General features: G+C 39.7%; 1 protein-coding gene across 5 annotated transcripts in view; it reads left to right on the top strand.

The window, feature by feature from the left end:
* Window positions 1-636: 636 nt before the first annotated feature.
* CCSER2 (coiled-coil serine rich protein 2) overlaps window positions 637-27862 on the top strand; it is a 73392-nt gene continuing 46166 nt past the window's right edge. For 3 of the 5 annotated variants that reach the window (XM_055806006.1, XM_055806031.1, XM_055806025.1), the window contains exons 1-3: window positions 637-763; window positions 15131-16607; window positions 17510-17712. In XM_055806006.1, coding sequence (XP_055661981.1) covers window positions 15170-16607; window positions 17510-17712 — 1641 coding nt within the window. In that variant the 5' untranslated portion in view covers window positions 637-763; window positions 15131-15169. Of the gene's footprint in view, window positions 764-995; window positions 1370-15130; window positions 16608-17509; window positions 17713-27862 lie in introns of those variants that run through there. The other 2 variants (XM_055806019.1, XM_027785882.2) reach the window with 2 other exon arrangements.

Raw genomic sequence — 27862 nt, 5'->3', positions numbered from 1 at the left:
GTAACCCCAGGCAAATAATTCTCGACCCTTGCAGGAGTTTCTGATGTTCTGTCAGTGTCTTATTCCTGGCACAGACAGGAAATTTGAGGAAATTAAACTCTCCAGTCCTTCTGCGAGCACCAGGACAGAGAAAGGCTGGGTCTCCTCTGGCTCTGCACCTCGCTACTGGCTGCTGGGGTCCTCCCAGGCTTTTCAGGCTGGGCCTCCTTCCCCTAACAGCACTCTCCCTGTCCCAGAGCCAGGTCACTCGCAGCCCCGTGTCCCTAACGCCTTCAACAACTTCCATTCAATTTTTATGTGATTCAGTCAACGCGTCCCCGAATTGTCAGGGCAGGCCGCAAGACGTTCCAGCGGCCCCGCAGGCCTCACGGCCTTGCGAGCCCGGCGTGCGGCCGCGCCACGACAGCCCGGCAGCCAGCCAGCCCGGCGGGCACGGCGCGGCGCCTGCCGCCTCAGGCGGGCCGCGGGGAGCGGGGCGGCGCGGGCCGGGCGCTGCGCGGGAACGGCGCGGCGGGAACTGCAGCGGGCGCCGGCCGGGGCGGGCGGGCGCGCTGACGTCAGAGTGAGGCGAGGGGCGCGGAGGGGCGTGGGGCGGGCGGGCGGTGGCGGCGGCCGGGGCATGCGCGGTGGCTGCTGCGCGCCGGCCCTCCCACCGCGGGCCGGGCGGGGCGGGGCGGGGCGCCCGGCGGCCGGTACCTGAGGGCGCAGAGCGCCACGGCCCTGCCCGAGAAGGGGACAGCGCCGGCCTGCGCCCGTCCCGGCGGTGAGTGCGGCGGCGGGCGCGCCCCGCCATCCCCTCGTTCTTCCCCCGTTTCCTCAGGGCGGGCCGCGCCGCGCCCCTCGCTGGGGGTCTCCTTGCCGCTCGCCCCCCTCCCTGGCCGCCTTCCCGCTGGGGCTAGGGTCGGCGCTTCGGCCGGGGGGATGCTGCGGCACGGCAGGCCGCGGGGGGCTGGGGCAGGGCGGCGGAGCGGCCGGGGAGGGCGGGCTCCTGCGTGTCCCCGCCGGGCGCAGCCTTCACCTTTGGGGCGGTCTGAATGTCAGCGGCGGCTCCCGCAGTGCCGCGGGCGGGCGGCCGGCCGTGCCACAGGTGTGCCCCCCGGCCGGCAGGGCGCTGCGGCGGTGCCAGCGCGGCCGGGGCTGGCGCTCGGCTCCGACAGCTGCGCCGCTGCCGCGGGTGGAGGGCAGCCTGGCACGGCAGGCCTGCCCGCTGCTCCTCCGGCGGCGCCTGTTTTGCAGTGCTTTATGCGTCTTTTAATTCTCCGTTTTGTTGAGACGTATCTACAGGGGTATTCGGAAACAGCTGCTGAAGGGGACCGGGTCGCAGAGATTTACTTGTAGCTCCAAAAAGAGGAAGAAGCAAAAATACCCAGTATGTGGCTGTGCGAAGACAACAGTTTTAAAAAAAAATACGTATATAATGGTGCAATATCTACTTCAGCTATAATCTGTTTGGATTTTGCTTATAGCAGCTTGGGAACATTATTGTATGTTATGATGATTTTGCTTTAATGACACTGGGACTTTGCTTTCATCATCCGGAGCCTGCTGTTATGTTTTGTCAAACGTACTTTGACACACAATGAAATATAGGCAACTCCAGCCTTTAACTTGGAGTTGGAGGAAATTGAGCTGTTTATCTTGAGAAAGCAAAGCTGAAAGGGAGCTGTGTGGTAGCACAACAGTAGTGTCCAGGCCAGACAACAAATTAAGGATTGTAGATTTAATAGTCAATCAGGTCTGCCATATAAAGATGTTTACCACTTTTCAGGGGACTTGGTTCTACTTATGGGGTTGGTGTTTCATGCTCATAGCAGGCTTGTTCTTGGTGTTTATGGGCTTTGAGCCTCAATTTGATGCAAAATAGAACTTTTTGTTACAAAGGTATTGAAAGCGAAACATCTCATTTGATCAAGTATACTCTGAAACTTTAAAAATATCTCTTGTAGAGTAGTCGAAAATACAAAACTTCATCATATTAGCATGAGGCAGCAAATATTTGTGTTTGTTGGTGGTACTGAGTGAAATTTGGCAGATGTTTTATCGTGTATGTAATGATCACGTAACCATATTCTGTGGGCCCATTTTGAACTTAGTGCATCTAAGCTGAAGAGGTAAATGCATAACAAATGAACATTAGTAATAACCGGCTACCTAAATGTTAACCAAGGATCTACATGAATGTACAACTTGCAGTGGAATTTTTTTTTTTAAATTGAAGTTCAGTCTTTACTCGCAGTTAGTGCTTCTTATTATAGAAATCTCAATGTCTGGTCTCTGAAAGCTGCTCATTACTGTCTTCTAACTGTAAAGCTGTTTAAATGGTAGAATTGTTTCAGGTTTAGGAGATTACTGTATTTGATGTTATTGAACTGAAATAATAATATATATGAATATAGGAAAAATTAATAGTAATGATATCAATCAACATAATGACCTAATTTAATGTATTGTTATACTAATGACTAATCCTGTTTAATGGAACTGTTCATGTGAAAGCTCACTGGAGTAAAACGTATTGCTTTTGGACCCGATCATCCATTAAGAGGTATTGGTTATTTGGAATAAACCGGTGACAAAGAAGTGTTGGCACTGGCTGTCTAGACCAGGGGTCCTCAAACTTTTTAACCAGGGGGCCGGCGCGCGGATGAAGTGGCAGGCAGTCATCTGCGGCTGCTTGGTTTCCCCCCCCAACCCCGTGTGTGTGTGTGTTCTGTAAATACCGGGGGCCAGATTGAGGACCCTGGGGGGCCGTACCTGGCCCGCAGGCCGTAGTTTGAGGACCCCGGTCTAGATTAAAAACCATCATGCCATTAGTCTTCAGATGAACGTTGCTTGCCTAAAATTGTTAGAAAGCGCAGATCTCTGGGAATGGAATAAAAGGTAGCCAGTTGCAGCAGTGGTTGTGGTGTTGTCTTTTAGCCACTATTTGGAAGTGTGAACAGCGGCACCATCATTTTAATTGGAAGTTTTCAGGCAGGATTAAATTCCATGCCAAGAAGTTCAAAATACTAATGGTGCTTTTGATAATTAGGTTTAAAATCCTGTATTGTATTTCAATTGGAGTAATAAAAAAAGCTTATGTAAATCTCTGGATACCTGAACACATGTATACTACAATAAAATCCCAACAGCATTAAAATAATTATTCCAAAGTTTAAGTTTAGCTAGTCAGTGTAGGTCTTTGCATTTCTTTGTACCTTTGGAACACATATTCTAGCTCGCTCTTAAACTTCTGTCAGATAGGTGCATTTTGGAAGACATTCTGAGAATATTGTTTCCTCCTTAATCAAAAGTAGCTTGATTTGCAGAGATCTGAACTTTGCTCACTAGCCGTTTTCTATTCTAACGGGAGGATTCAGCCAGAGCAGTTCAGCTGATAGTATTGTATAATAAGTGAAGCGAGAAAGTCTTCTCTGTGTGGGGGATGCTTATCCCTGGTCACATGGGGAACTGGTGTCACAAGTTCTCAGTAAAATGCCTTTTTCACTACAGATTGTTGGGATTTTCATGAGCACTTAGTCCATGATGAGTTGAGGCAGCCTTCTGCAGAGTGCATTTTAATGGCTTTGATGGAAGGAGAAGGAAGGTTAATGTTGGCAAGGTTCTTGCTGCAAGGAGACTTGGTTTCTTAGCCAAAGGGAAATGGCTGATGATAAGATTTTACTTTTATGTGGTGGTTGAACAAGTTATAGATCTGGAATAACCCTTAAATTGCAAACAATTCCTGAATTTATTCCCTGAAGCGAAAGAACTCCTATGCTTTTAGCTTAATTAGCCCAGATGGGTTGTGACACACAAGAGCACAAATGAAGCATCAAGGGAGAACTGAATATCCTGTGTTCTCTTGTCTCACTAATATCATGTGTACTTTGAGCTGGAGATTGAAGAATCTCCTCTAGATACAGAGATTCTCACTACAGTGTGAATGTGTATGATACTTCGACCCATGTTCTTTTTTTGAATCATATTAAAGATAGGTTTTAGGTAAATGTTTGGGTTTTTTTCCTGATCTCACATGATGAAATTATTCCATACATGTGTTTTTGATGATTTGGAAGAAGCTATGGCTTTTAACTAACCGTCATTGCAGTAGGGTAAACTTGCATAGGTGGAAACTTGGCAAAGCCAAAGCTACTGCTGTTAGTTGCAGGAGACTTGGGGAAAGGAGCAGAATCTTTCATCCTGCACAGCCTTGTACATCACTAAACAGAGTTAAAAAATAAATAAATCCTAATCCCTTTCTATGTAGATCTTTCAGTTATGAAAGCTCTCTGGAATGGTGGCTCATAAAAAAACCCAACAAACCAAACACAAAAAAAACCCAAACAAACAAAAAATCCCAACCAACAGGAAAAAAAAAAACATTTTACCATGGCTAAATTTGAGATCTTGATTAAACAAAACAAATTGTATGTATCAACTTCCTTTACATTCAAGTTAAATGCAAGCATAGATCACTGTGTCTGTGTAACTCTTTAAGCTCATGTGGGAGAAACTGATCCTGTGGACAAACTGTCACTAGTAACTGAAGTTACACGTGTCAGTTTCTTGAGAATGTTTTTTTTCAATTGCAAATAATACAAGTATCTGTGCCTTCTCATTGCAGAAAATGGACCTTGATAGGTACATTCAGATATAGCTGTCAGCAAATAAATAAGAAAACACAAAGCATGCTTTAAAATACTTACAAAAGCCTGCCAGTGGTTAAAAACATACTGATATTTGTTATGCTGTGGCAAACTAGTGAGGTGGTTTGGTACTGAAATATTTTTAGAGAGTTTGTTTTTGAGATAGATAAGTGATTTATATTGATTGAATTGTAGACAGAAGCTGTAGTGTCCAGAACTAATGAAATGAAATTTAATAGCAAGAAAATGATAATTTGAAGATGTGGTTCAAAAATAAGAAAGTTTCAGCTGAAAGCTATGGTATGGCAGTATATGGTTGCAGTATTTTTGTTTAAGGATGGATGTTGAAGAGAAGTGAAACTTCGCTTCAAAGAATACAAGTAATCCAGTAGCTTCTTGAAAGCACGTAGGTATGAAACAAACTGATCGATATAACTGGTATGTTGGGTAGCAAGGAGAGCAGACATCAGTGGCCGGTTCTTGCTGGGTAAGGAATTTACAAATGGTTTTCCTCAGGATCCTGTGCAAGGCAATGAAATAACCTTTAAAAGAATTATTAGTAGAGCTCTGGAACTCCTTGCTTAAGGCAGTCATGGATGGAAAGAGTTTTTGGGGGCTCAGGGACAGGTTGGACAAGATAGTGGAGGAGAGATCTGGGGAGGGTTCCTAAACAAACTGCCAAATTCAAGAAATACTATGAATTGAAGTTAGTTGAAGATTGAGGAGGTAGCATTCTATGCTTGCCCTGTTCATCCTCTTTGTTGTGCATTTTTTTAAAGCTACTGCAGAAGACAATGTGACTTTTTTTCATTGCCTTTAAAATAAGACTGATTGCTGGAACTGTATGGCTGAGCTGGAAAATTGAACCTGGACACTGAATTACCATGATCCAGACCCAGAGAAACATTATGATTTATATAATATTTCAAGCTTATCTGGGGTTTACTTACTGTCTTTCTAAGTCTTAAAAGTTTTCTTTGTCAGTCCTTTTTCTAGCCTTCTTTTAATCCAGCAGTGGCTGTCTTAGTGATATGTTTTTTTTAAATCTGTAGCAATGGTTTCACGTTATTGTCTCAAGGTCATGATCTTCTGAAAAAACCCTAAACTATGTTGAAATAGCATTGATAATATGTAGAAAAGGCATTCCCAGAACTGTTCCGTCTTCCTTCTGCTTCAGCTTGTCTAGTCTTGCTCAGTTATCACCTGTGAACCTCTTCAGACTTACTCTCAGTACCAGTAAGTCTATGAATTACATGCAGTCTCCTTCAGCTATCTCTGCTTGTCATTCAGCTTAGCCTATAACTGGAATCCTTACTCAGGCAGCAGTAGAAAGAATAAGCACGTGTGGCTGGAGCCGGGGGGCAGGGGAAGTATCTTAGGTACTGGTGGTAAGGGCAGTCTTGTTGCAGATTTAAACTAATGGGAATTCTTAATCTTAAGATACCTACATAAATAAGCTGTTTAGCAGTGGTTCAGATGGGTAGTATGTAATATCTGTTTCTGTACAATCAATACAAAAACATATTGAACTCTGTACCACCATAACAAGGTATTAGCTCAAGATAGCTTTATGTCCTTATTAAGGAGAAGATGAACCAGTTGAATAAATAAACTAGATGAGTAGGATGGACAAGGTGGCAGTCTAAAAAGGGATATTTCCATTTATAATCAGTTGTATTCAAAGTTTCACTTGGCTTCCAGCCTGCTTATTCTTATCAGCAAGAAAATCCTGCTCCAGGTAGCATGTGTTACTAAATAAGTAACAGAAAACGATAACTGGAAGCTGTTAAGTTTAAGTGAATCAATGGTGAGGTAAATATTTCCTAGTAGAGTTAGAGATGGGAGTGGTGTGTTTGAATCATTTGGTGACGGTGGATAGTTCTGAGGGAAGAGGGTGGCTCCTCTGTTAAACGAAGTATTTGACTGACAACAGCAGGTAATTCCTACCTGTTTGCAGAATGACGTTGCTTGTATGTCTGAACTCGAATTGTATGTCTGTTTTGTAAGAATAAAATCAGAAAGATTGAAATTGCTAGCATGAAATGCTGTTGCTGAAGGAATAACGCCATGAGCAAAAGCAGTGGCCTGTTTTTGCTGTCAGTTGCTTTGCAGACATAATCACAAAATTTTTGAAAGGAGAGATTGAGATCCATCATTTCACTTCTAGAAAACTAGGATTCTAGCCTGCGATTGATGTTTAGGATTATTTAGTCAATCTTAACTATGGCATAAAAGTTAATTTGCCTTTATGATATAAATAGTGATGTCAGTTTAAAAACTTTTCTGAAAGGCAGCTATTATGTCAAGTGGGAAAGATCAGAGTTTTTCAAATATATATGTACACACATAGACATAATTATGGGTTATCTTCCAGGACAGAAATCTTGCCAAATACAAGCAAGCTTTAAGACAGCATAGGAGAATAATCTAGATATAGATGTGCTTTATAGTTGCAGTACTTTTGTACACGTGTGTGAATAATGATTGAGTAATATGATAATTTAGGTTTTTTCTTCTTTGTAGCTGCATGACTTTGTCTTTAGGTTGCAGAGCATTAGATCTGTAAGGCAGACAGGCAGTGTATGGCTCTTCTTAGTTTGTTTTTCCCCTTTGTTATCCTCATAGATTCAGTAACAATTAAAACTGAATAATGTCATTAAAGAATTGAAGAAAATAAAGGCTTTTTGTATCTCTTCAATAAAAATTTTGAGAACAATACATATTTTGCAGTTTAGGAGATGTTAAGCTACCTTATTGAAGAAGCTTGGTCTGCATGACTTGCTTGCTAAGGTTGAATCTGCTGAATTGGTTCTGTCTGCAGAAGGCTGTTCCTTGTAAAGCATAACAAATTAAGTAACTCACATAATTTAATTCCTTCTATCAGGAGGGTTTCTGCATTGGAGCTAGGTATATTAGTCCTGATTATGTCAATTGTTTCTGCTTCTGATTTATTACAATGTATCTCATCTGCCTGTTACAATGTTTGAAAGCTGTTCTTGGGATCGGGACACCTAATGGAGTGTTTTTCATCAGCTGCACCCAGTGTTCTCTAGACTTCCAGTGAAAGCCTTACTATGTTCTCGATCTTGTGGTTTGAAGAGTTGGTTATGCAGGAAGTGCGTGGTGTTCATATCTGCAGGTAGTTAACCTTGCTAGTTCAGATTTAACAGGATATATATCTGCTGCATTTGGATGAGTGAGTGGATGAGTGCGCAAAAGCAAACTGAAAGAGAAGACATTGGCCACCGGTTTCTGAGCCCCCATCAGTTCTAAATTAAAGGCATTTTCCAGAATTTTGACAAAGTCAGAGTAGACCTATGTTTTGTCTCTGCTGTGGCAAGAAGAGTAGATCTTTTGAAGAAGCGAATTGATGAGTTCCTCCGTGAGGATGCATCAGATCTTTGGCAGCTGCAGAGGGGGCTGTGTGCTTCTGCAATGCTTTATTCTGATTGCTAGGTGACCTCTGTCCCCAAGAACAGTTAGGCTGTCAGCACTGATACAGAAAAGTGTTGTTGCATTTCATATCTCATTTACGAATGAACTATAATAACCTGTATTAACACTTAAGAGGAATGTGAAAGGGCACTGTTTAAAGTCTACTCCCAATAAAAGAGAGTATCAGGCCTGCCAAAAAGGAAGAAATAATATATCCCTACCCCCAAGTATCTCTTCTTCCATCTTCTTTTCTTTGTCCTGAAGCTGTTCCCTGGCTAAGCATCTGGACCTTGACTGCCTTCTGACTTACTAGTTTTGTAAGAATGTGAAAAATCAGGACAGATTTGCCTACTTGAGAAACCTTAGCGGAGGTCTTACTTGTAGTTAAAATTTGCATGACTTCCCCCCCCAGCTCCTACCCCAATAAAATCTTCAGGGTTTTATCATAACTCAATTCCTGTCTTATTTCAACCTTTTAGTAAGGTTTGTTGTAAAAATTTGGGGCTTAAAATGTGTAGTCTCTATGGGCAAACTATTACAAAACATACATTTCTGGGCAGATAGCACTTAGCCCTTTTCTTCTTCCTTGAGGTGCCTGATACTCAGTGTAAATAGCATTAATGGCAGAGTGAACTGAGAGCGTGGCCCTAAGGAATGTGAGTGGAATTTTTGATTCTGGAAGTATTCTGGTAGCTTTCTTCTACGAAGTAGAGCTGAATTTCCTTATTTATTTTTCTCCAGTAAGTGCTTGTGTCCTCTAGCCTTACAAAGCATTAAGGAACCGTATTCTGATGAATATCAACAATGCTTTTAAAGACTGCATGGAATGTCACATCAATTTACTGTATCGACAAAAGATACTGTTCAATGTTAGAAATACAGAAGCCCCGATATCTTCATTGTTTCTTTCTTGTTCTCTGCTCCCTTTAACTCCATTTGCTATCATGCTGTGCTTATCTTCCTTGATCTAGTGCATTCTGACCAACACTAACTGAAATTCAGCACATCAGCTTGGCTAACTGCTTTGGTTGGTATTTGATAGATCAAACTTTACAAGTGGGTAGAACATCAACGTGCCTGAGTGTGAGGGAGGAGGAAGAGGAAAAGACTTACCTCTAAGCTCTCTGAGATTGGGGAACAGAATTTGACAGCTTTGAATGTAGAAGGCCAAAGTGATTTCAGAGAAACAGAAGAATAAGCATTCAGTGTCTTGGAATTTCTTACCATAATTTATAACTACGGTACCTTCAAAAGGCAGACTGTCAAGGATGCTAGTATTAATCACTGTGCAGTTGGGACATAGGAAAGGGAGAGATGCTAAAATTCATGGATGCCTTCCTAAAGCACTGGGAATTGACTCGAGAACAGGCATTTCTGAGGCACTGAAGACAAGAAGGCAGGCAGGCTTGGAAGATTATGCTGCAGAGCTGATAAATCGTGCTGGATCTTGGAGTTGAGAGGTTGCTTTTTTTTTTTCTGGCTGAACTGGAGCCAGTCTGTGCAGGGTAAATAGCACAAACGAATATATGACAGTTGTAAATACCAGAAGTTCAGTCTTGGAGCATCAGAATTTCTAGTTGTATTCTGATTCTGTTTAATTCATTAAACATGCACAATTTCCTTGGGATTCATCATCTTTAATTCCGCAGGGCTTGTCCTGCTCAGAGCAGGTGTTTTCTAGCTAGATCTCCTGCCAGTTTCTTTCATTTTGTTAAGCTCCTATGGTCCTTTTAAAGCTGAAAATTGACTTGCAGCCATGTTGCCCATCTTGCAGTGTTCTTAAGTATTTGCTAAAGAAGCCTTTTGCTGCATCTGTTACAGGGGCCTTCCTGATTTTTCCATTATGTCATTCAGTGCCTCCCTACACTGGAAGAAAGAAGGTATTTTCACGTAACTCCTCTAATGCATTTTTAAATTACATTTTTAAGAAAAATACTTCTTTAGTTATTGTTGTTTCAGCACGAATCAGTAGTGAAGAGATCTGCATTCTATGTGACACGAACAGAAAAATAAATAAAAGTTGTGATGCTAAAATCCAGAGGTGCACAGAGGTTGCTTTTATAAGTCGTGTACAGTGGACAGAAGTGAAATAGGCATGTGCTTAAATTCACAAAAGTCATGTGGTATATCTAGTTTCAGCAGATGATAACTAGAAGTAAACTGCAGTTATTCAACAAATTGGCAAGCGCGTATCTTATTTACCATGAAAACCAGTGGGAAGTTAGGAGTAGCTGCCTTGAAGCATGTCCGTAGCACCTTGAAGAGCTGGTCTTGTGTCTCCGGTTTCAGCAGGGCTCTCCTGTTACAAGTGTGGTGCAGAAAACAGGATGTAATTGTTGCTTGAGGTAGTAAGTAGATTGTGCCTGCCTGAAGCCATCTGCTCATTGCCTGCTGTTTGCTCTTCAGCTCCCAAGGGTGGGCTTCACTCATTTTCTGTGTTGCTTGGGCAGTAGTTAACAGTTCTTTTTTCCGCTCTAATGTAGTGCTGTGGCCAAGTAAGCTTTTCATTAAAGGAGATAACGCAGGCTGCCATTGGAGGAGTGTTCTCACCCTCCTGTCCGTGCTGTTTGTATACTAGAAATGTACTTCTGCTTTTAGGAAAAAGCATGAAGGTTCCTGGAAATTGTTGCACTGTAGAGTTGGCAAGATAAATATGCATGCATAAGGGTAAACTTCTGCTTCAGCTCACCTGTCACTGAGCCAAACAAGTAAATTGGATAGTATCTTAATTCTTAGGTCTTTTGCAGAAGGCAAGTGATAGGAGTATAAGGTCTGGCTTGGCAAATGTGGTTGTTAAACTTAATTGGCTTCAGTAACATCCAGCACGTGATGGCAGATAGAAATAATCCATTTATGCATAGCTTCATAGTAGTTATTCTGACAGTCTGCCCACACCAAATAAAAAAAAAAACAACCCAAAATTGACTGATTAATAGCTGGTGTTTGGTGATATACGGACACTGACGGATGTAATGTTTCTGGGTAGGGAAGGAAGCTTGTGTACTGCTATAGTTGCCACCTTACAGACCTACAGGAAAGTACCATTTTTGTTACCCAGAAGCAGCAAGGAGGTGGTGACGATCTTGCTTTTCCAGCACAATCTTGTTATACAAACTTATGTTTGTCTCTGCTTCAAGAAAAAATTTCTTCACTCTGGGAAGGAAGTTGCTTTAAGAAAAGTAGCTTAAGTTAGCTACTCAGCATTTCTATTTAGGTGGTCTTGAAATTGAGAAGAAGTATGAAACATACAACTGAAACTGTTGGCATAGCAATAGTTCTGCAGAATTGCCCTAGTCTGTCAGATAAATTTAATCGCGCAGCTGCTTATTCCATACTGCTATGACAATAGGAGGGGAATTTGGTCCCACTCATTGTAATCTGTTTGGAACGTGAAAATGCTTTTAGCCCTCTGGTGGCATGGATCGTAGGGATCACAATATTTTAAGATTCCCAAACATTAAATATATGAGCCTTAAGCTGTCTTCTGCTTTAATAATTATTCCTCAACATGTAAGGTGGAGTCTCGGGTGTAAAATTAAACTTTGTTGAGAAGCTAATATATAGGAAACTGCCTTTCTGGTGTTAAAACAAACTGTAAATAAAGTGAAGGTGAATGTTGTGTTTGCTAATTGAAACTAACATTGGAGTATCCCGAGGTGTAAATAATCTTATACAGAAGGCACAAAGGAGAGTGAATATAGTTTTACTTATCACCAGGATCTTGAATATCCTTGAAGGTAAGGATGTAGCAGCTTTTCAGTTGATTCAGATTATACTTCAGAGAGTGTCTGTGAGTTTTAATTCCTTTTCCCTGGATCATTATGTAAGACGAGGCTCTTTATAATTAGCTTAATTCCTGATTAGTCTTGTGTGCACTAGATAATGTATTTCCCAAGGCAAAGCATGTAAGACTTGTTTGCCCAGATGTCTGTTTTAAAAATTCTATAGATTGCTGAGGTATAAAGCTACTTTGAATTTCTTCATAATACAGCTGAATGTCACAGAAGTTGAATTCAACCTGAGTTTTGTGGAATGCAGAAATATTTTAACTTACAGGTGCTGTGCTTCTTGATAAGGAAATTCCATTGTTAGGGTAGTGTAATTTCTAGTGGTAACTAGATGTCAAGATGCAGGATATTTAAGAGAACTTGGTGAGAAAATTTCCCATTTTCTGGGAAAAGTAACACCTGCCAGACAGAATACTGATAAATTTTGGGGGTGTTTTGTATTTCAAAGAAACAAATACAACCTAGAATAGGAAAGGTGACGCAGTAGTTAGTGATGTAGCTAACAAAACACAAACAAGTATTGCATGTTGTTTAATTATCTGAAATGTTTTAAGTAATCAGTTTTCTTGACAGATAATATTCTGTCTTTCCCTAGTTAAGAATAAATGAGCAGGCACCCTTCCTAAAGAACTGAAAGCTCTTCTTTTTAAGTTTAATTTGCAGCACTTGGTGGAGGATTAGAAGTAATCTAATTAAATGGCCTCATTTAAATTTTGCTGTCACCTAAGAGATGTTAGACAGATGTGAAAAGGGAATTATCTATAAAGCATGGAAGTTACATTAGCAGCTTTCTAATTTAACTTCTTTAATTTGGAAGATTTCTTTGCGACTTGAGCCTTTTTGTTAGTCGGGGTATCTTTTGATGGATCTACAGTATGATGCTTGCTGTGAATGAATTCATTGTGAGGCTAAAAGCCATTTTTTAATCATGGAGAGATTTTTTAAAAGTGTACTTCATTGGCTTTACTATATATATTTGACATAAAGCCAACATCAAAGATAGATACACTTGGTATTAAAGTATAATGGGTTTTTTTCATTTGCAAGGTATACATGTGTATACTGTAGGCATGGGGGTTTATTGGTTTTTTTATGAGTACAGATAGTGAATGAGGTGCTGTGAATGCTTTTTTTAGTAATTATGTTGGTCATAGTGGTTTTGAGATACATCTGACATGAGACACTTAAATTCACATACAGGCACATGCCTATACAAAATGAGTTAAATTTGCCAGGGGGAAATACTTGTGTTCTTATTTGTATGCCTAGGTGAGGGTCATGTCTCTGGTGTTCTAGAGCTCACTTAGTATTTGAAAACTCTGGATTTGTGTATTCCTAATGGAAATGCACTCTGCCAGCTGTAGGGTGTATGTTCTGATATTTTTGCTAGGTTAGGAGCCCCTAAAAAGCCATGTCTCTGAGGATGTTTCTCTTCATATCTTGATATAGATCTACTTCCAGAAGTACAGCTCTGGGGCATCTTAGTAATTTACAAAATCCTAAGGGTACTTCATTTTGCATAAATTTAATGCCACCTTGATTTTATCTTAAGTATTACTTAGTGAGGTCTTGGAGCTTGGGGAGTGACTCACCTTAAGGTAGTGCTTGCTGTGGTTACACAGGTGTTTTCTATAACCTGAGCAAATAACATTTTGCTTGGTGTATGTTGATTCTTATCATGATTTCTGTGGTTAAAGAATTTTCATATCTTTTCAGTTCTGCCAGTTCTGTGTAGATCTGTGAAAAGAGAAACACAGATAATAATTTCAGGGAATAACATATGAATGACTGAAATTCTGTGTCTTTACACTATTGTGAGACTTGGAGGTGGAACTGATGAAAATGTAAAATCCAGGCTAGCATAAGCAAGATATACTTTTAAAGCTGTCTTGAAAGAAACAGAAACCTGGTCTTGTGAACACCCAAATTAACACAAGAATAAAACTTTTCCTAAGAAGTTGCAACATTGAAACTTGGAGACTTTTCGAGGCCTTATTGTCTAAATTGCAAGCCTTCAATAATAACATTTAGATAAGTTATTTGTATTGTATAGCCAGGGAAAACAACAGACTTAAGGTGCTCTACAGAAGGGTGATACAGACACAGTTGTCCAAATAGTAGGATGGATACGTAGATAAGTGTGGAAGAAACAAAAAGCAGTGTGTTAAAGCAAGGAGATCAGAATACTCAAGGCAAAAATTCTCAAGGCAAAGTTATGTCTGTAAAGCCGTCATGGCTTTGTAAAATAAATGTGATATAAAATAGACCAAAATGACACAACTGTAAGTTGAGATACAACTTCATTGATCTTCATTGAAGACTGTAGTGGAGTCCCTGTATTCCAAATCAGGTGGACAGGAGCAAAATTCAAGATACAAAGTAATGTGTGAATCCTGTAATTATTTTTTTATGTCATGCTTTTGTAGCTAAGGCACAGAAGTAAAATTTTCACTAACACTGACCTTATGCAACTCTTGCCTTGTAACTTAATTCTTGTACATGAATAAGATGACCAAAATAGACGACAGTTCCCATACAGAAGGAAAAATGGCTAGGAATGTTCATCTTGAACTGGGGATATCAATGAGATCTGGGAAAAAGTGCTGTGGAGAAGCTGGATGATGAGTGATTATTTTGTATCTTGTAACATAGGCGTTGGGGAAACTGGAAGAAAAAATATTTCAAAACTTTAGCTTGTAGTCAGATTTTACATTATAGTTTTTGCAGTTTTACATTACTGACCACAGGTTTGTGCTGTGTTCTAAACTTTAGCTTGTAGTCAGATTTTACATTATAGTTTTTGCAGTTTTACATTACTGACCACAGTAATGGTCAGTATGGTCAAAATTGTGCTGTGTTCTATTTGTGGAATTTTAAGTGTGAAGTTTTAGGTTTTTAATAATTGTAATGCAGTTGAAAAATTTGGTTTGCTGCTCAAAATAAGTAAATGAAAAAAAAAAAACAACCCTCCAACCTCTTTTTAAGCTTGCTTACTTCATAGATTTCAAAAGTAGGAGGAGAAGAAAAAAAAAAAAAGGCAGTTTCTCTAGAGAATGAAAGTTGGGGGAGGGAGGTGCAATGTGAATAACATTACTACCAAATAACTGCTGGTGACAGGTATTTCTCTGGAGTTCACAAAATGTGTATGGGTTACTTGGTATCACTATGGTATATTTGGCACAGGAATGTAGTAAACATACAGATGCAAAGGTATAGAAAATTGTTTAATGTGTGGTTGTTTCAGATCTAATATATATATATATTTTTTTTTTTCTTTAGATTCAAGCACCCTTTGAGGACCAATGTACCCAATAGCTCATGGAAGAAAAAAATCAAAGCAGGACATCCTTGGTTTCCAGGCTACCGAAATATGGAACGAAAACTTTAGGAAGTGTTTTGCAACCTATGCCAAATGGGACGGCTGTTAGTTTAGCAGGGAACAATGGTGGCAAAAATTTCAGCAAGCACAGTGGCACTGTTCGCATGTCTTCCTTTTCTTTCAACTGGAAAAAATCAAATAAATATCAACTTAATGATCAAAATGGGAGAGAGACCATCTCTAAACATAACTGTAATGAAAAATTAATTGATTCTGAGAAATATTCTCAGTCCCAAAGAGCATTGGGTAATGATGTGCTCAGGGTGGGTTTGAACGGTACTGCTTCAGTTACATCAAAAGCAGCAAAGCAAACCAGTATGTTTGTGTCTTCTACTGAGGAATTAAATCCAAAGTCTTTGCCTGGGCTCTCTAGTTCAGCAAAATTCGCCAAAGGTACCCTGTCAGGAAGGACCTCATATTCTGGACTCAATGCTTCAAAATCACATTTAAATGGATTTTATGGAAATAGGCCAGTGGTAGGTTTGCAGAGACCTCGAGCTAATTCCAGTGCCACAAGGACAAGTTCGGGAGAAAGCCTGGCGCAATCTACAGACAACAGTAAGGCTTTCTCCTGTGAAAAAATGGTAAGATCACAAAGCTTTTCACATTCTATTCAGAATTCTTTGCTTCCCACTGCATCTTTAACCAGGTCGCATTCCTTTAATAAAGCTGTGGATCTTACAAGGCCTTATCATAGTCAAAATCTAGCTGCCAGGACATCTCAAAGGTCGACTTTGTTGTCAAGAAATGCATGTCAGTTGGATGTACCCAATGGAAACGAACCTGTGAAGTATGGATTTACCAGGCCCTACTCGAGCATGTCAACTCCTTGTTCAAAGAAGCCCCCGCTATCAAATGGATCTGGGTCAGCACCTTCATTTGGATACAGATTAAGTCGACCTTCTCTGTTGAAGCCTACCAGGCAGCGATTTGCTGGAAATATCATTGTGGATGGCAGCAAAAGTACAACTCCTGACACATGCATTGGGCAGAATTCTGAAATTTCAACAAATATTAATAGAGCAATTGAGAAAAACAGTATTATAGAGAGCAATTCTCAAAGAACAGAATCTGATGAGGGTCTGCATGAAAGTGTGGGAAAACATGGGTCAAAAGTCGTGTGTATGAGTGATGATGGAGATGAAATATCTATATCTTCATTGTCATCCTCAGAAAAAAATGATTTGAGTGAAGACTTCAGTGATGATTTCATAGATATAGAAGACCCAAACAGAACTATACAAATACAGCAAAAGGAGAGCTGCCTTCAAGATTTAGAGCATGGGAGTGTAATGTCGATCGAGCCATTCGCCTCTCTCAAGGAAAGTGGAGGATCTTGCTGTAATGCTGATGAATGGCTTGATATAAACGTGTCTGGTAAATACTTTGTTATGTTCTGTTTGACATTTCAAGTACTAAATAAAGATTTTGTAGCTGTAAGCTGGTTTATGTAATTGACAATTGTTTATGAATTGTTTCAGAATGGAACTTGGCTCTATACTGGCCCATTTCTTTTCTTACAGTGCAAGATAGTTATCTTTCCCAAGCATGATTCTGAAGACCTCTTTTTCTTCGGGGTGAGAATGAATGATACCTCCTTCAACCACGCTTGTGAATTGGTTGTGGGATTCGTCATATCCTTGCTTTGCCATTCATTTCTCTGGACTGATGAACTGCTAGGAAAATTTCTCTTCCCCTCCTGCCCCCTACACCTCTGTAGGCAGAGAACAGCTTTAACTGCTTCTAAGTACTGTGAATAAGTGTAAAGTGTCTAATTAAAATCAGTTAAATTATAAATAGGAATGTCATTGGTTTTTTGTTTTTCCTGACACATGCTATATTAATTCCATAAAAATTATTGGAGACAGAAGGTGCTTTTAAAAGCCACATTTTCAAGTCTCTGATGGGCTTCTCATAGTACATGTTTGTTTTGAGAGAAGCTACAGCTGAAAGATTGGATCCAAAGGATATACTTTTGGACGCACTTTCTAATATTTTTAAAAGATGCGTAATTTTAGAAAGTAGCTTTCATGATGGGCGCATTACTGCTGTGTAAAAGGCTAGCAAATGTGTAGGCTGGAAGGATACTTAGTTGTAGCTACCAAAGCAGCCTGAACTTCTTTCCTTCTAGGATGAGTGAACAATACTGTAGAATGCTTTAAGATACTTCTCTTACAGTATGGTTTCAGAAGAGTTAACACTCCAATAATACACATCTTAATGTTTATTTTTGGAATATTGGATTATTTTTAGTCTTAACTACTCCTGTTTTCTTTAAGCAGTGGATGACAACAGTGAAAGCACAAAGCATACTGCTGAGAATGTGATTTCTTCAGAGATGAATTACAGAGCTGGGTCATCTTTTGAACTTTCTCCATCTGACAGCTCTGATGGCACGTATATGTGGGATGAAGAAGGGTTGGAACCTATTGGAAGTGTCCATCCATGTGGAAGTTACGACTCTTCAGAAATGAACAGCATAGTATGTATTTATATGCATAATTTGCGGAATTAGTGTTTTGTGTTTATTGCTTACTAAGTATATTTTTAAAACAATGATTTTTTTTCTGGATAATTGTTTCTTCTATCCTTTATAGTTGGTAGATTTTTTGAAACTTTATCCCCTTAGTTTCAAGTTAGAACAGAACAGGCCTGCTCTTCCACAATTTTGTGGTAGTGATCACAGAGAATGAAGGAACTTTGGCAAATGATCGGGTAAATATCTCCCAGCCATCTCTAAACCTAGGAGTGAAAAAGCCAGAAAATAGCTGTTGCCTATCTGACTTCGTCCATCATCTTGTTTCTATACTGTATACACGTAGGACCCTTTCGAACTGAAGTTTGTTTTGGTATTTCAGCTTGTTCAAGCATAGAATCTTTAAAGTATGTACTTGACTGTAGCTTACTGTAGCAGGACTCTTTGTATGTCTCAAGTGCAATACACAAGATGTATAATAACCTTTTCCTTATTGCTAAACTTATAACTCATCTGCAAGAAACATCATCCAGTCTGAAGAATGGATGGAGAGTGGTTGCGGTGCTGTGACCCTCCAGCTGAGGTCAGGGAGCCAACCTGGAGATTTCAGTGGGTGTAAGGAAAATGCTGTCTGCCCTTAATCACTTTTCACTGATGATATTCCTTTATCCAAACAGACTTTTCAATTAAGCAACTTAGATTTTCTTTAACATGACACTAACAATCAAAACTTCTAACAAAAATAATGTAGTATAATTAATGTGTCTTGCTTCATTTGTTTCAGATGTGTTATGTGCTGTGCCACCACCACCAATTTAGTAATGTAGACACCAGTTTTGAACTTTGACAGGGTTTGTGGCACCTACTTGGACTTTGTATTTTCAGTAGGGTTGTATGCTGTAGCCCAAGAGCAGAACAGCAGGGATTTCCCCTGAAAATTGGGCATAGCTACGTAATTATTTTTATGTGTAACTACATACAAATTTCTGATGTGTTTTCAGCTGCTTGTGATGGTGTTTGTTTTCTGTCTTGAATTATGATGTTGGGATGTACTGCTTTAAAAGAGTTTAGAAATGATTATTAACTTCTTGTGGTAATTGTGGCCAGCTTGGAAAAGCAGTTTGAGACTTTGCCAGTGTGAGCTTTGTAGCTGTATTGATGTTTACAGGGGACAAAACAAGCTTAGCGTAGGCCACGGCAAAAATGAGTACCCTTTTTGCTGGCATGTGTGTTCATGTATCTGGGGAAGAATGGCAGTTTGTTAAACTGTGTCCTGGATATAAATTTTAAATATAAATATCTCTTATACATACAATGTAATTTATCAAACAAATCAAAGGCACTGCTTTCCCATGCTTTTGGACTATGTATCTAGTTTTTTAATACATGCAACCTCCATGCATTAATTTATGCATGTGTATGAATTGATAGTCAAGCAGCGTTCTGACTGAGAGAAGCTCTTGTAAGCCTTGTGGAGCAGACATACGTTAGAAGCTTTTTGTATTTTTCTTTACTGTTTTGGTTTATTTATTCCTTTATTAAAAGTAAGTAGCTTTTAGAGAGGGCTTAAAAACCTTACTAGGTTTTGAAGTGGAGAAAGGAGGAGGTATAAGTAAGACTTAGTGTTGAATCTATGAAGTTGTATGTTTTTTCCACCCATTTTGATTTTTATCCTGTTAGTGCTGTTCCAGAATTACAGTGCTTACTGTACTGTGAATTTTTATATTAAATGAGAGAAACATCAATAATAAATCATCTATTTTTTACAAGGCATAAATGTATTTTCACTCAGCTTGGGTTTTGAGGGGAAATTGTAGCTCTGAGATGTTTGTTGAATTGCCTTTTAGTGGTGTCTTCCCCACCCCACCCCCAACCCCATGCTTGTTGTTTTTAGCAGAAAGCATGATGTATTTGATTTCTTTAGCCTAAAGATTAAACACTGATCATTTTTAATCTGAAGATGTGGAAGAATTTCTGATACAGTTTTTATTATTTCTGAAGAATTACATTCTTGGGTAGGTTAATGTAAGCTTTTGTTCCGTGTTTTTCTTTTTCTTTTCAGGCTGTGAGTATAAAGACAGGTTAAAAAAATAGAGAACTGAAGGCGTTGAGAATAATTGTTGTGATTAGTCAACACATCACATGTTTTGATTGCTGGGAGATACGTGATCAAATTATGCGGCTTCTATCCTCTGGTGTGGTGAGGGTAAAAGTTAATATCTGTGTGTAAAAATTGAGTTGATAAGAATCAGATATAAGAATTTTGAGTGCTTGAGCTAATGCTAGCCTGACTGCCCCTTGGAATATATTTTTCCAGGGAAATCTTCAGAGCAGATAGTTGATTCTGGAGTTTCCGTGGCATCAGGCTGGGGTGAGTGGAAGTAATGTAGCTGAATAACAGTTCAGGTAGTTAGATGGCGAGTAACTGAGTAATTGGTAGTGTTTAGTGCAAAATTCATCTTTTTTTATTTTACTTCTATCCTGTATCATTAGTCTTTTAAGCTGTATCATCCTTAGTATCAAGAATTATTAAATGCTTTTCCTAAACCTTTCTATAGATGGCAGTGCCGCTCTTACTGGGTAATCCTAGTGAAGAGCAATTTCAGCAGAGAGGATTTTAACTAGGCTTCTGGAATGGCAATCAGAATACAAAGACAATGGAAGCAGCTTGCTGGTTACTCAATTCTTTCCTCCTTTTTTTGGGAGAAGAAAAGCAGGTAGCTTTGCTGTGCTCAGTAGAGCTTTGTTTTAAGGACGTGGCAGGGGATTAAAGTAAATTTGGCCTCTTTTAGGATAATCTTTATGTTCTTCGCTAACAGCCAAGAATTACAGAGAAAATATGCGGTCCCGTGTAGGAAGTTTAAAAGCTATAGACATCTAAATACCCTCTCATAAGATGGTGCCGTGGGAACTTACAACTAAGTAGGACATGGATGTTTTTTTGAGACCTTGTCAGGGTGAAAATGATTTAATTTTCTGATTGTGTAGCAAAGTAACTTATTCCACTATTCCTACTTTTGAAGGCAACAAATAGATTGGTTGAACACTTACAAACTTGAAAGGACTTAAATTCCTAGAGTGTCATTTCACTGTTATTCCTTATATTCCTTTCAACAGCTGGTCTGTGCTGCTGACCACCAAATCACTGATGCTATTTCTGCTCAGTTCTGTAGAGAAGACTGATGCTTAGTGGAGCAGTTGTGATGGCTCTGTAAATTAGCAGCAGAGACTAAATTTGTCTGTTTGTATTCTCTCTTAACATTTAGCTGTCCTGTTTCAGCTACCTACTGTAATACCTAGCAGTTTTACTGTTTTGTGGCAGAAAGCTGCTCGACAGTGTGAGGTTCAATTTCTGCTGTGTCACCTGCTTTGCATTTAGTCTCCATTATGAACAGATAATACTTGTGGACATCTCAAATTCATCTGAGAGAATCCTTCATTAACATGGCCACAGTTACGCTTTTAATAGAAAATTGTGCAACTGGTATGTAAAACTCAGTCTGTATTATTACTTGTCAATACAGAGCTAAGAGTACGAACTTGTTTCTCAGTATGTTTTGTTAGCAGGGTTCCTCAGCCATTCTTTTGACAGAGTTTGCTGGCAGATGGTTTTCTGCTCATGTCAGAGAAAGGAAATCTCTAATTAAAGCAGCGACTGTGATTTCAGAGGTACTGCCTTCAGAGTGAAAATAGCCACTGTCTATCCTCCCACTATTGCTCTAGTCTTCAACTTTAGAGCTTAACTATTACAGCAATGGGAGGCAGTGAGAAACTGAATTACTTAATGAGATGGCATTTCTGTGTCTTGTGTGATGTAAGCGTCCCTGCTGTCAAATATTATTGAGGTTATATGACTATATGCAGTGCACAAACCTCTTGTGATGTTGGTTTGAGAGGCATGACATTTTGAACAAGCTTTTATGGCAAATTACCTTTTTTCCTTTGGGATAGGAAAGCATATATGCCTTTGAGAGCTGCTTGATTCAGAGCTGACACAGTGAGTCTTATACAGTTTTGGCTGGTAAAATCAAGCGAACTTCACTTGTACTCCTGGATTTCAGTTGTGGTAGGTAGCTGTTAATGACAGCTTGGAATTTCTGTGGTGGAGAGAGGGAGAGAGAGCAGCAGTTCGTAGTGTTGTATGAAATATGAGAATAAATACTGGTAGAAATTAGAACTACTTTTATTTCATAAGCTTGTAAGTGACGTTTCCTGTATGAGTTGGCAACTGCATAACCAATGTTAAATTTTAATTTGAGTTTATAGCTATTCCTTTTTGATTTTTTTTTTTTTTATTCTACCAAGTTGCATCACTTCTCAGTAACAGTAGCACTTCAGAATTACTCTAGTGTACCTCATCTAACTACTGCTGAATTTTTAAGTCTCCCATGTTGTTTTCCATACTTGTAGGAAATCTTCAAATCATAGTGAGCAGGTAAACATGTGCCCAGAGAGAACAGTAGTCTTGAAGTATTTTTTTAAAGTTGTAAGTATAAACAAGAAAAGCGTTTTTAAAACTGATGTAAAACAAATTGAGACATATATCTAACCCATCTAACGGGGTTTCTGAACGTTTTACGTATAACATGATTAAAACTACCTAGATTGGCACACAGTTTCCTTTTACCTAATTTTTACCTAAAATACTGTCCTAGTATGTTATAGAAATGGTAATGTTGAATCTTTTCTCTGAATTATTTTGTGGCGAAGCATCAGAATTTTAGGGGAGGGGCAGTGTCTTATACATGTTGAGGCCAATTTTTTTATAGTACTCACAGCTTTGGTCCCTCTGGATAAAATGTGTACACTCAAACTTCAATCTTACTGTCCCCACAGTTCTGAATTTGAGATGCACTTTAACTTTTCTTTTCAAGAATGCCTAACTTTGTATTCAGGCTATATTGATACCAATTGCGATCTGTTATCACCTTATAACTATAATTGTCATCCTCTTTGAGACTGGAAATTTATCAGAGTGCTGCTTTTCCACATGTGAGGTGATTCTGAGGAAAGAGCATTTTGGTGTTTTTATGTTCTTGGTTCAGGCTGTTGAAATGTATCAATATAATGTAGTGAGAATATACTTTTGCAACAATGTGTGCAAGTAAGTGACAAGATGCTTCCTGTGTTGTTGGCAGTTAATTAAGAGATTGGTCAAAATAGCATTACTTGAAAATAATTGGGAGGTATTTGAGGCTTGTTTTGTTATTAATTAGAAACAAGTATATTAAGATGACTGTATAAGAGTAGGACATATTAATGATGTGTAACAAGTCATATTTGGGTTACCCCAAAAATCTAGCTAGGGTATGATTAAAACTTACCTCACAGAGGAAACTTAATTGATGTCCTGGTGGCAGTCCTGCCCATGGTGTTCCTCTGAATTTTGAGGCTATGGTTTGGTTCCTTTCTCAGCTAGGAGTTATTTGAAGCCTCCTCATTTTCCTTTAAACTGAACCTCAGACTAATAATACAAGTGCAAGTCAGTGAAACGAGAATCATTCACAATTATTTTTGATAGTTGAGAGTATCTGTAGCAATTACATATTGCTTTATAGTGCAAAATGTTCCAGTATTTGTAGGTAGACTATAAAAGTCTTTTAAGGACACGTGGAGACTCGGGGCTAGTCAGTGGGGTGCTTTTACTGGATATTCCCAGTTAGGCTTATTTCAGCTTTCAGTACAGTTAGCTGTTGAGTTCCTCCTGTCACTCCAGAAATACAGATGAGTTCTACCTCTCTATAGCTTGATGGCATTATGGTACACTGTACCAGTATCTGCTAGAGACTTGTATTTCTATGGGTCTGATGTGCCAGACCATCATATCGAGACAGTCCAGTAAACCTGGTTGTCCCTCTCTTCTACCTGGCTGGATGCAGGGGCCCTCCAGTCCTGATCATAGGATTCTCCACTTCTCATAACAGATTAGAATTCCTTGCCATAGGATCAGGTGTAAGATCAGCCCTTGCCCTCTGGGCAGCTGCCCATGGGAAACTGGAGCAGCCACTTTCCTGGAAGAACCCCCATCTGTGACTGTTTTTCCTTGCAATTCACATACCCTTGCCTCTAGGGTCGAGGTAGATTTTTCCATCCCACTTCCTCATGTCCTGTCCATGGGTCCAGCAGTTAAAACTATAGGGTACCCAATGGTGTGCACCCTCTAGATCCTCTCTCTTGAGCAAAAGAGCATTTACTGTTAATAGCAGAGATACTGGTCCACACAGGTGGTGAGTGGGACCTGTTTTCTTTTTGTTGCTGAAACTCCTGGAACAGTTTCCCACTTCCTGGACAGTTTTTTCACAGCTGAGATACAAGTCTGTAGGGAGGAAGAGAGATTTTTGTCATACTGCTTGAGTCAGCAAGCTACTTGATCCACCACCGGTGCCTCTTCGTCTCTCCAGGTCATTGCTGCCGATGAGTTGGTATATAATGATGGTGCGCTCTGCAGAAATTGCCACCCTGTGGGTTGTGTGCATTGGACTTGTCTGGATCTGTGGGTGACTGCACGTTTTTTTGGTCATAAGTTATCTCTAGCACAGCTAATTCCCTTAAGTACTGGATACCTCTCTATTGCTGTCCACTTGCCTGAGTGACATACATCATCTTCCTCGAAGGGATACCTTTCCTTCACACTTGAGTTGCCTCTAGAGGCTTAGGACTTGTGTCCCTTTTCCAATGACCTTGTCAATGCCACCTTCCCTAGAAAGTGATCCCAGCTGTTTGGCTTCCCCACAGTCTAATTCCAGGTTACTAGCCCTCTTGTCCCAGCATTGGAGCATCCAAGTGATAATGTGCTCACCTGGACAACAGCTGAAATCTTTTTGCATATCCCTCAGCTCACTCGGGGGTAGGGATTGAGTGGTTACCACTTGTTCTGCTTCTTCGTCCTGTTCTCGTGATGTCCCTACTTCATCCTCTTTTACTAAATGAGTTGGGTTTTGTGTTTATTTCTTGTTGTGTATGGGGCAAATGATACTGGCATGGGTTGGTTCTCTGGTTCAGCTGCATCACCCAGCAGCTGAATCTCCAATCCAAGGGGTTGGAGAAGCTGCAGTGCCTGTCACCAGGGTTGGAATAGAGGCAAATAGTTGCTTAACACTATAAACAAGACCTGAACCACTTTCATGGTTCCTAGTAGTGGGACCGTGCTGGTTTCGACATTCCAAGGATATTAAAAATTTTCAGAGTTCTTAAACAGTTCTGTAATTACCCTGGAGGGGAAGAGGAAGATGTAGGAAGATGTCTCCTCCACGGGTTGTCTGTCTTTCTCGAGGAAGAAAGTTAAAAGGTGTAGTTAGTAGTAGTTTCCAATAGATGGCTCCCAAAGTACACGGGTGACAGCAGTGGTGACTACAAATACCAGATTAGTTTAACAATTCTATTGTATCATAAACCAGTGTTACAAAGTACAACAAAATGATAACCTTAGCCCAGGTCCCAGAGATGACAAACAGCACAACGGGACACATACTACAAGTAAGATGTTAGGTAATGCAACTCTGAGAGCAAATCAAGTTTGTCATCGGTGACTATTAAACTAATACAATGAATGCTTATAACAAATTTCTTTTAATATGTTTGGGTCAGTTCTGTCGTTATCTCAACCCTTCAAGCCCCGTGTTGGGCACCAGAAAGGACTGTCTTGGTTTAACCCTAGCCAGCAGCTGAGTACCATGCAGCCGCTTGCTCCCCCCTTCTCCTGGCTCTGTGGGATGGGGAGGAGAATTGGGGGAGAAAAAGATAAACTTGTGGGTTGAGATAAAAGCAGTTTAATAATTAAAATAATATGTAATAATATAACTGTTATAATAACTGTCTTGAAAACAGAAAGATAAACCCCAAGATAGACAGGTGATCGCTGACCAATGCTCAGCCAGTCCCCCTAAACAGTGATCAGTGGCTCCTGGCCAGCTGTCCCCTGATATGATATGGCGTGGAATACTGTTTTGGCCAGTTAGGGTCAGCGGTCCTGGCTGGGTCCCCTCCCACTTTCTTGTGCACCTCCTCACTGGCAGAGCATGGGAAACTGAAAGGTCCTTGACTTAACAGTAAGCACTACTTAGCAACAATTAAAGCATCAGTGTGTTAGCAGCATTATTCTCACACTGAATATGAAAGACATCACTGCAGCAGCTTAAGAAGAAAATAAACTCTATACCAGCTGAAACCAGGACAAAAAGCAATGCTGAACTTCTGGTATCAGTAGACTTTTTTTCTGAAAATGGACTGGAAGCAATGAGTAGAAAGGACAGCTTTTCTTCAGCCTGTGTTACTTCTATGTTACTAGTCATACATACGGCTGATGGCTTTCTGTTACTGTGCTTGGCAGTGCAGTGGAAATTCTGCTTAAAAGCATCTGCCTATTTAGAAAAAAATAATTAGAAAATGTTCTTAAATTTTGCTGGAATTCTGCAGGAAGATGGTCAAAATGCCTGCCCCCCCAGCCTCCTTGTTCAGTTGCTTTTTTTGTAGGCTTATTAATGGAGGCTAGATGGCAGCCAAGGAATGTTCTTTGTGGCTGTGGGATTTGCACTACATGTTTGGAAAGTACTGTTGCTTATGAATTGGTGAAGTCTCAACAGAACAGTTAATATTTCTGGTTTTCTTCTTTTTCTCGATGTTATTGAACTTCAGATTTCATACACGAGTTTGACATCTGATTTTGTAATAATAAAATAAAAAAAAAAGCAGCAAGCATAGCTACTTCTTGAGATACAGTAGGTAATAACCTAATAATTATTTCTTGTCTACTTTCTGTAAACCTACATAGAACATAAATGTTTTCAAGAATAGTAAATCTTAAGATCATTATGTCTAATAGTTAAATGTAGAATGTCTTGGATTTTCAGAACAAAGTTCTTGCATTTGTTGTCATGGCAACCTTCTGTTACAGAGCATGATGAAATACTTGTTCGGCTGTTGGGCTTAATTGTCTTTAATGTGACTTTCAATGTACAGCATTTAAGATAACTCCCTTTTATCCTGTTTTTGGTATCCTGCAGAATTCTATCCTTTTTATGACTTTATTTTCAGTGGGTTTTACTTCTCAGCCCTGTAGTAGGGTATGTGCCTTTGTGTGTCTTTTTCTTCTGTCAGTTTTCTGCCTTCACTTAAGAGTTCTCTTCAGTTCTTACTTAACAGTTGCTATTTCAGACACTTGTATGGAATTCCTGTTTCTCTATTTATCTCTTCTCTGTCTATCTGGGATGTTGTCAAATGCTGACAATAGCATTGGAAAAGACCCTGGAAGTGTCCCTCTTCTCTACTGACATCCTTGAATCATATTTGACTCACAGTTATCCTTTTAACTGCCCTCCAGATAACTGATTTACCCAGTGTGTTTAGTGTTTGTTTTAAAAGCAACATCCTTTTTTCAGTCTTGAAGTACCTGAAATGATAGTTTGTTAATTTCTGTACTTTTCTCAAACTCTTCACTTCCCTTGAGTTTTTTGGACACATTATTCTGTAGTTCTCTCCCTTTACTTATGCTTGTTGAACTTTCTTCTGTAGTGTTTTTTTATACTTTTTTTCCTCTTCAATATATTTTTTTACTGGATAATCCAAATTTTTAAATTTTCAGCATCTTGCCAGAGGAGATGCAGCATATGCAACTGCATAGAAAACAGGTGTAAAAATACCTGTAGAATTTCATGCATCTGAAGCTGCTAGTTTTTCTGAGCATAAAGCACATCTAAGTTTTAGTTGCAAAAGAATGAAATAACAGTAACCTCTTTAGCATAGCGTGAGACTTGTAATACACTTTGACACCACAGGCATTATGAATCACTTTCAGGTGCAAAGTAGTACAATTTCAAATTGTTCTCCTTTCAAATATTAAATTACAGAGAGTCATACAGACAGTATATATTTTTATTGTTCTTCCAAAATTATGACAGCTCACTGCAATGGTCCCTACTTTCAGTCAGGTGAATGAACTCTTGTAGACAGTAAAAGGCATTCTGTTCTGGAAGGAGAACTATATGTTGATTGTAGTATTCAAATGTCACACCAGAAGCATCCAGCTGGGAGTTCTTAACAACTACAGAGACACAACTACTAATGAAATAGTAGGAGTACGTTTCATCTGGGATACTGTGATGTCTTAATACTCCTCTCATGTTAGCTGCAGATGATACAAAGAAAGTCGATATGAATA

This window comes from Falco peregrinus, chromosome 1 (assembly GCF_023634155.1).
Source record: "Falco peregrinus isolate bFalPer1 chromosome 1, bFalPer1.pri, whole genome shotgun sequence".
Taxonomy (NCBI): Eukaryota; Metazoa; Chordata; class Aves; order Falconiformes; family Falconidae; genus Falco; species Falco peregrinus.
Note: the sequence above shows the minus strand (reverse complement) of the source record. Positions and strands in the feature narration are given on the sequence as shown.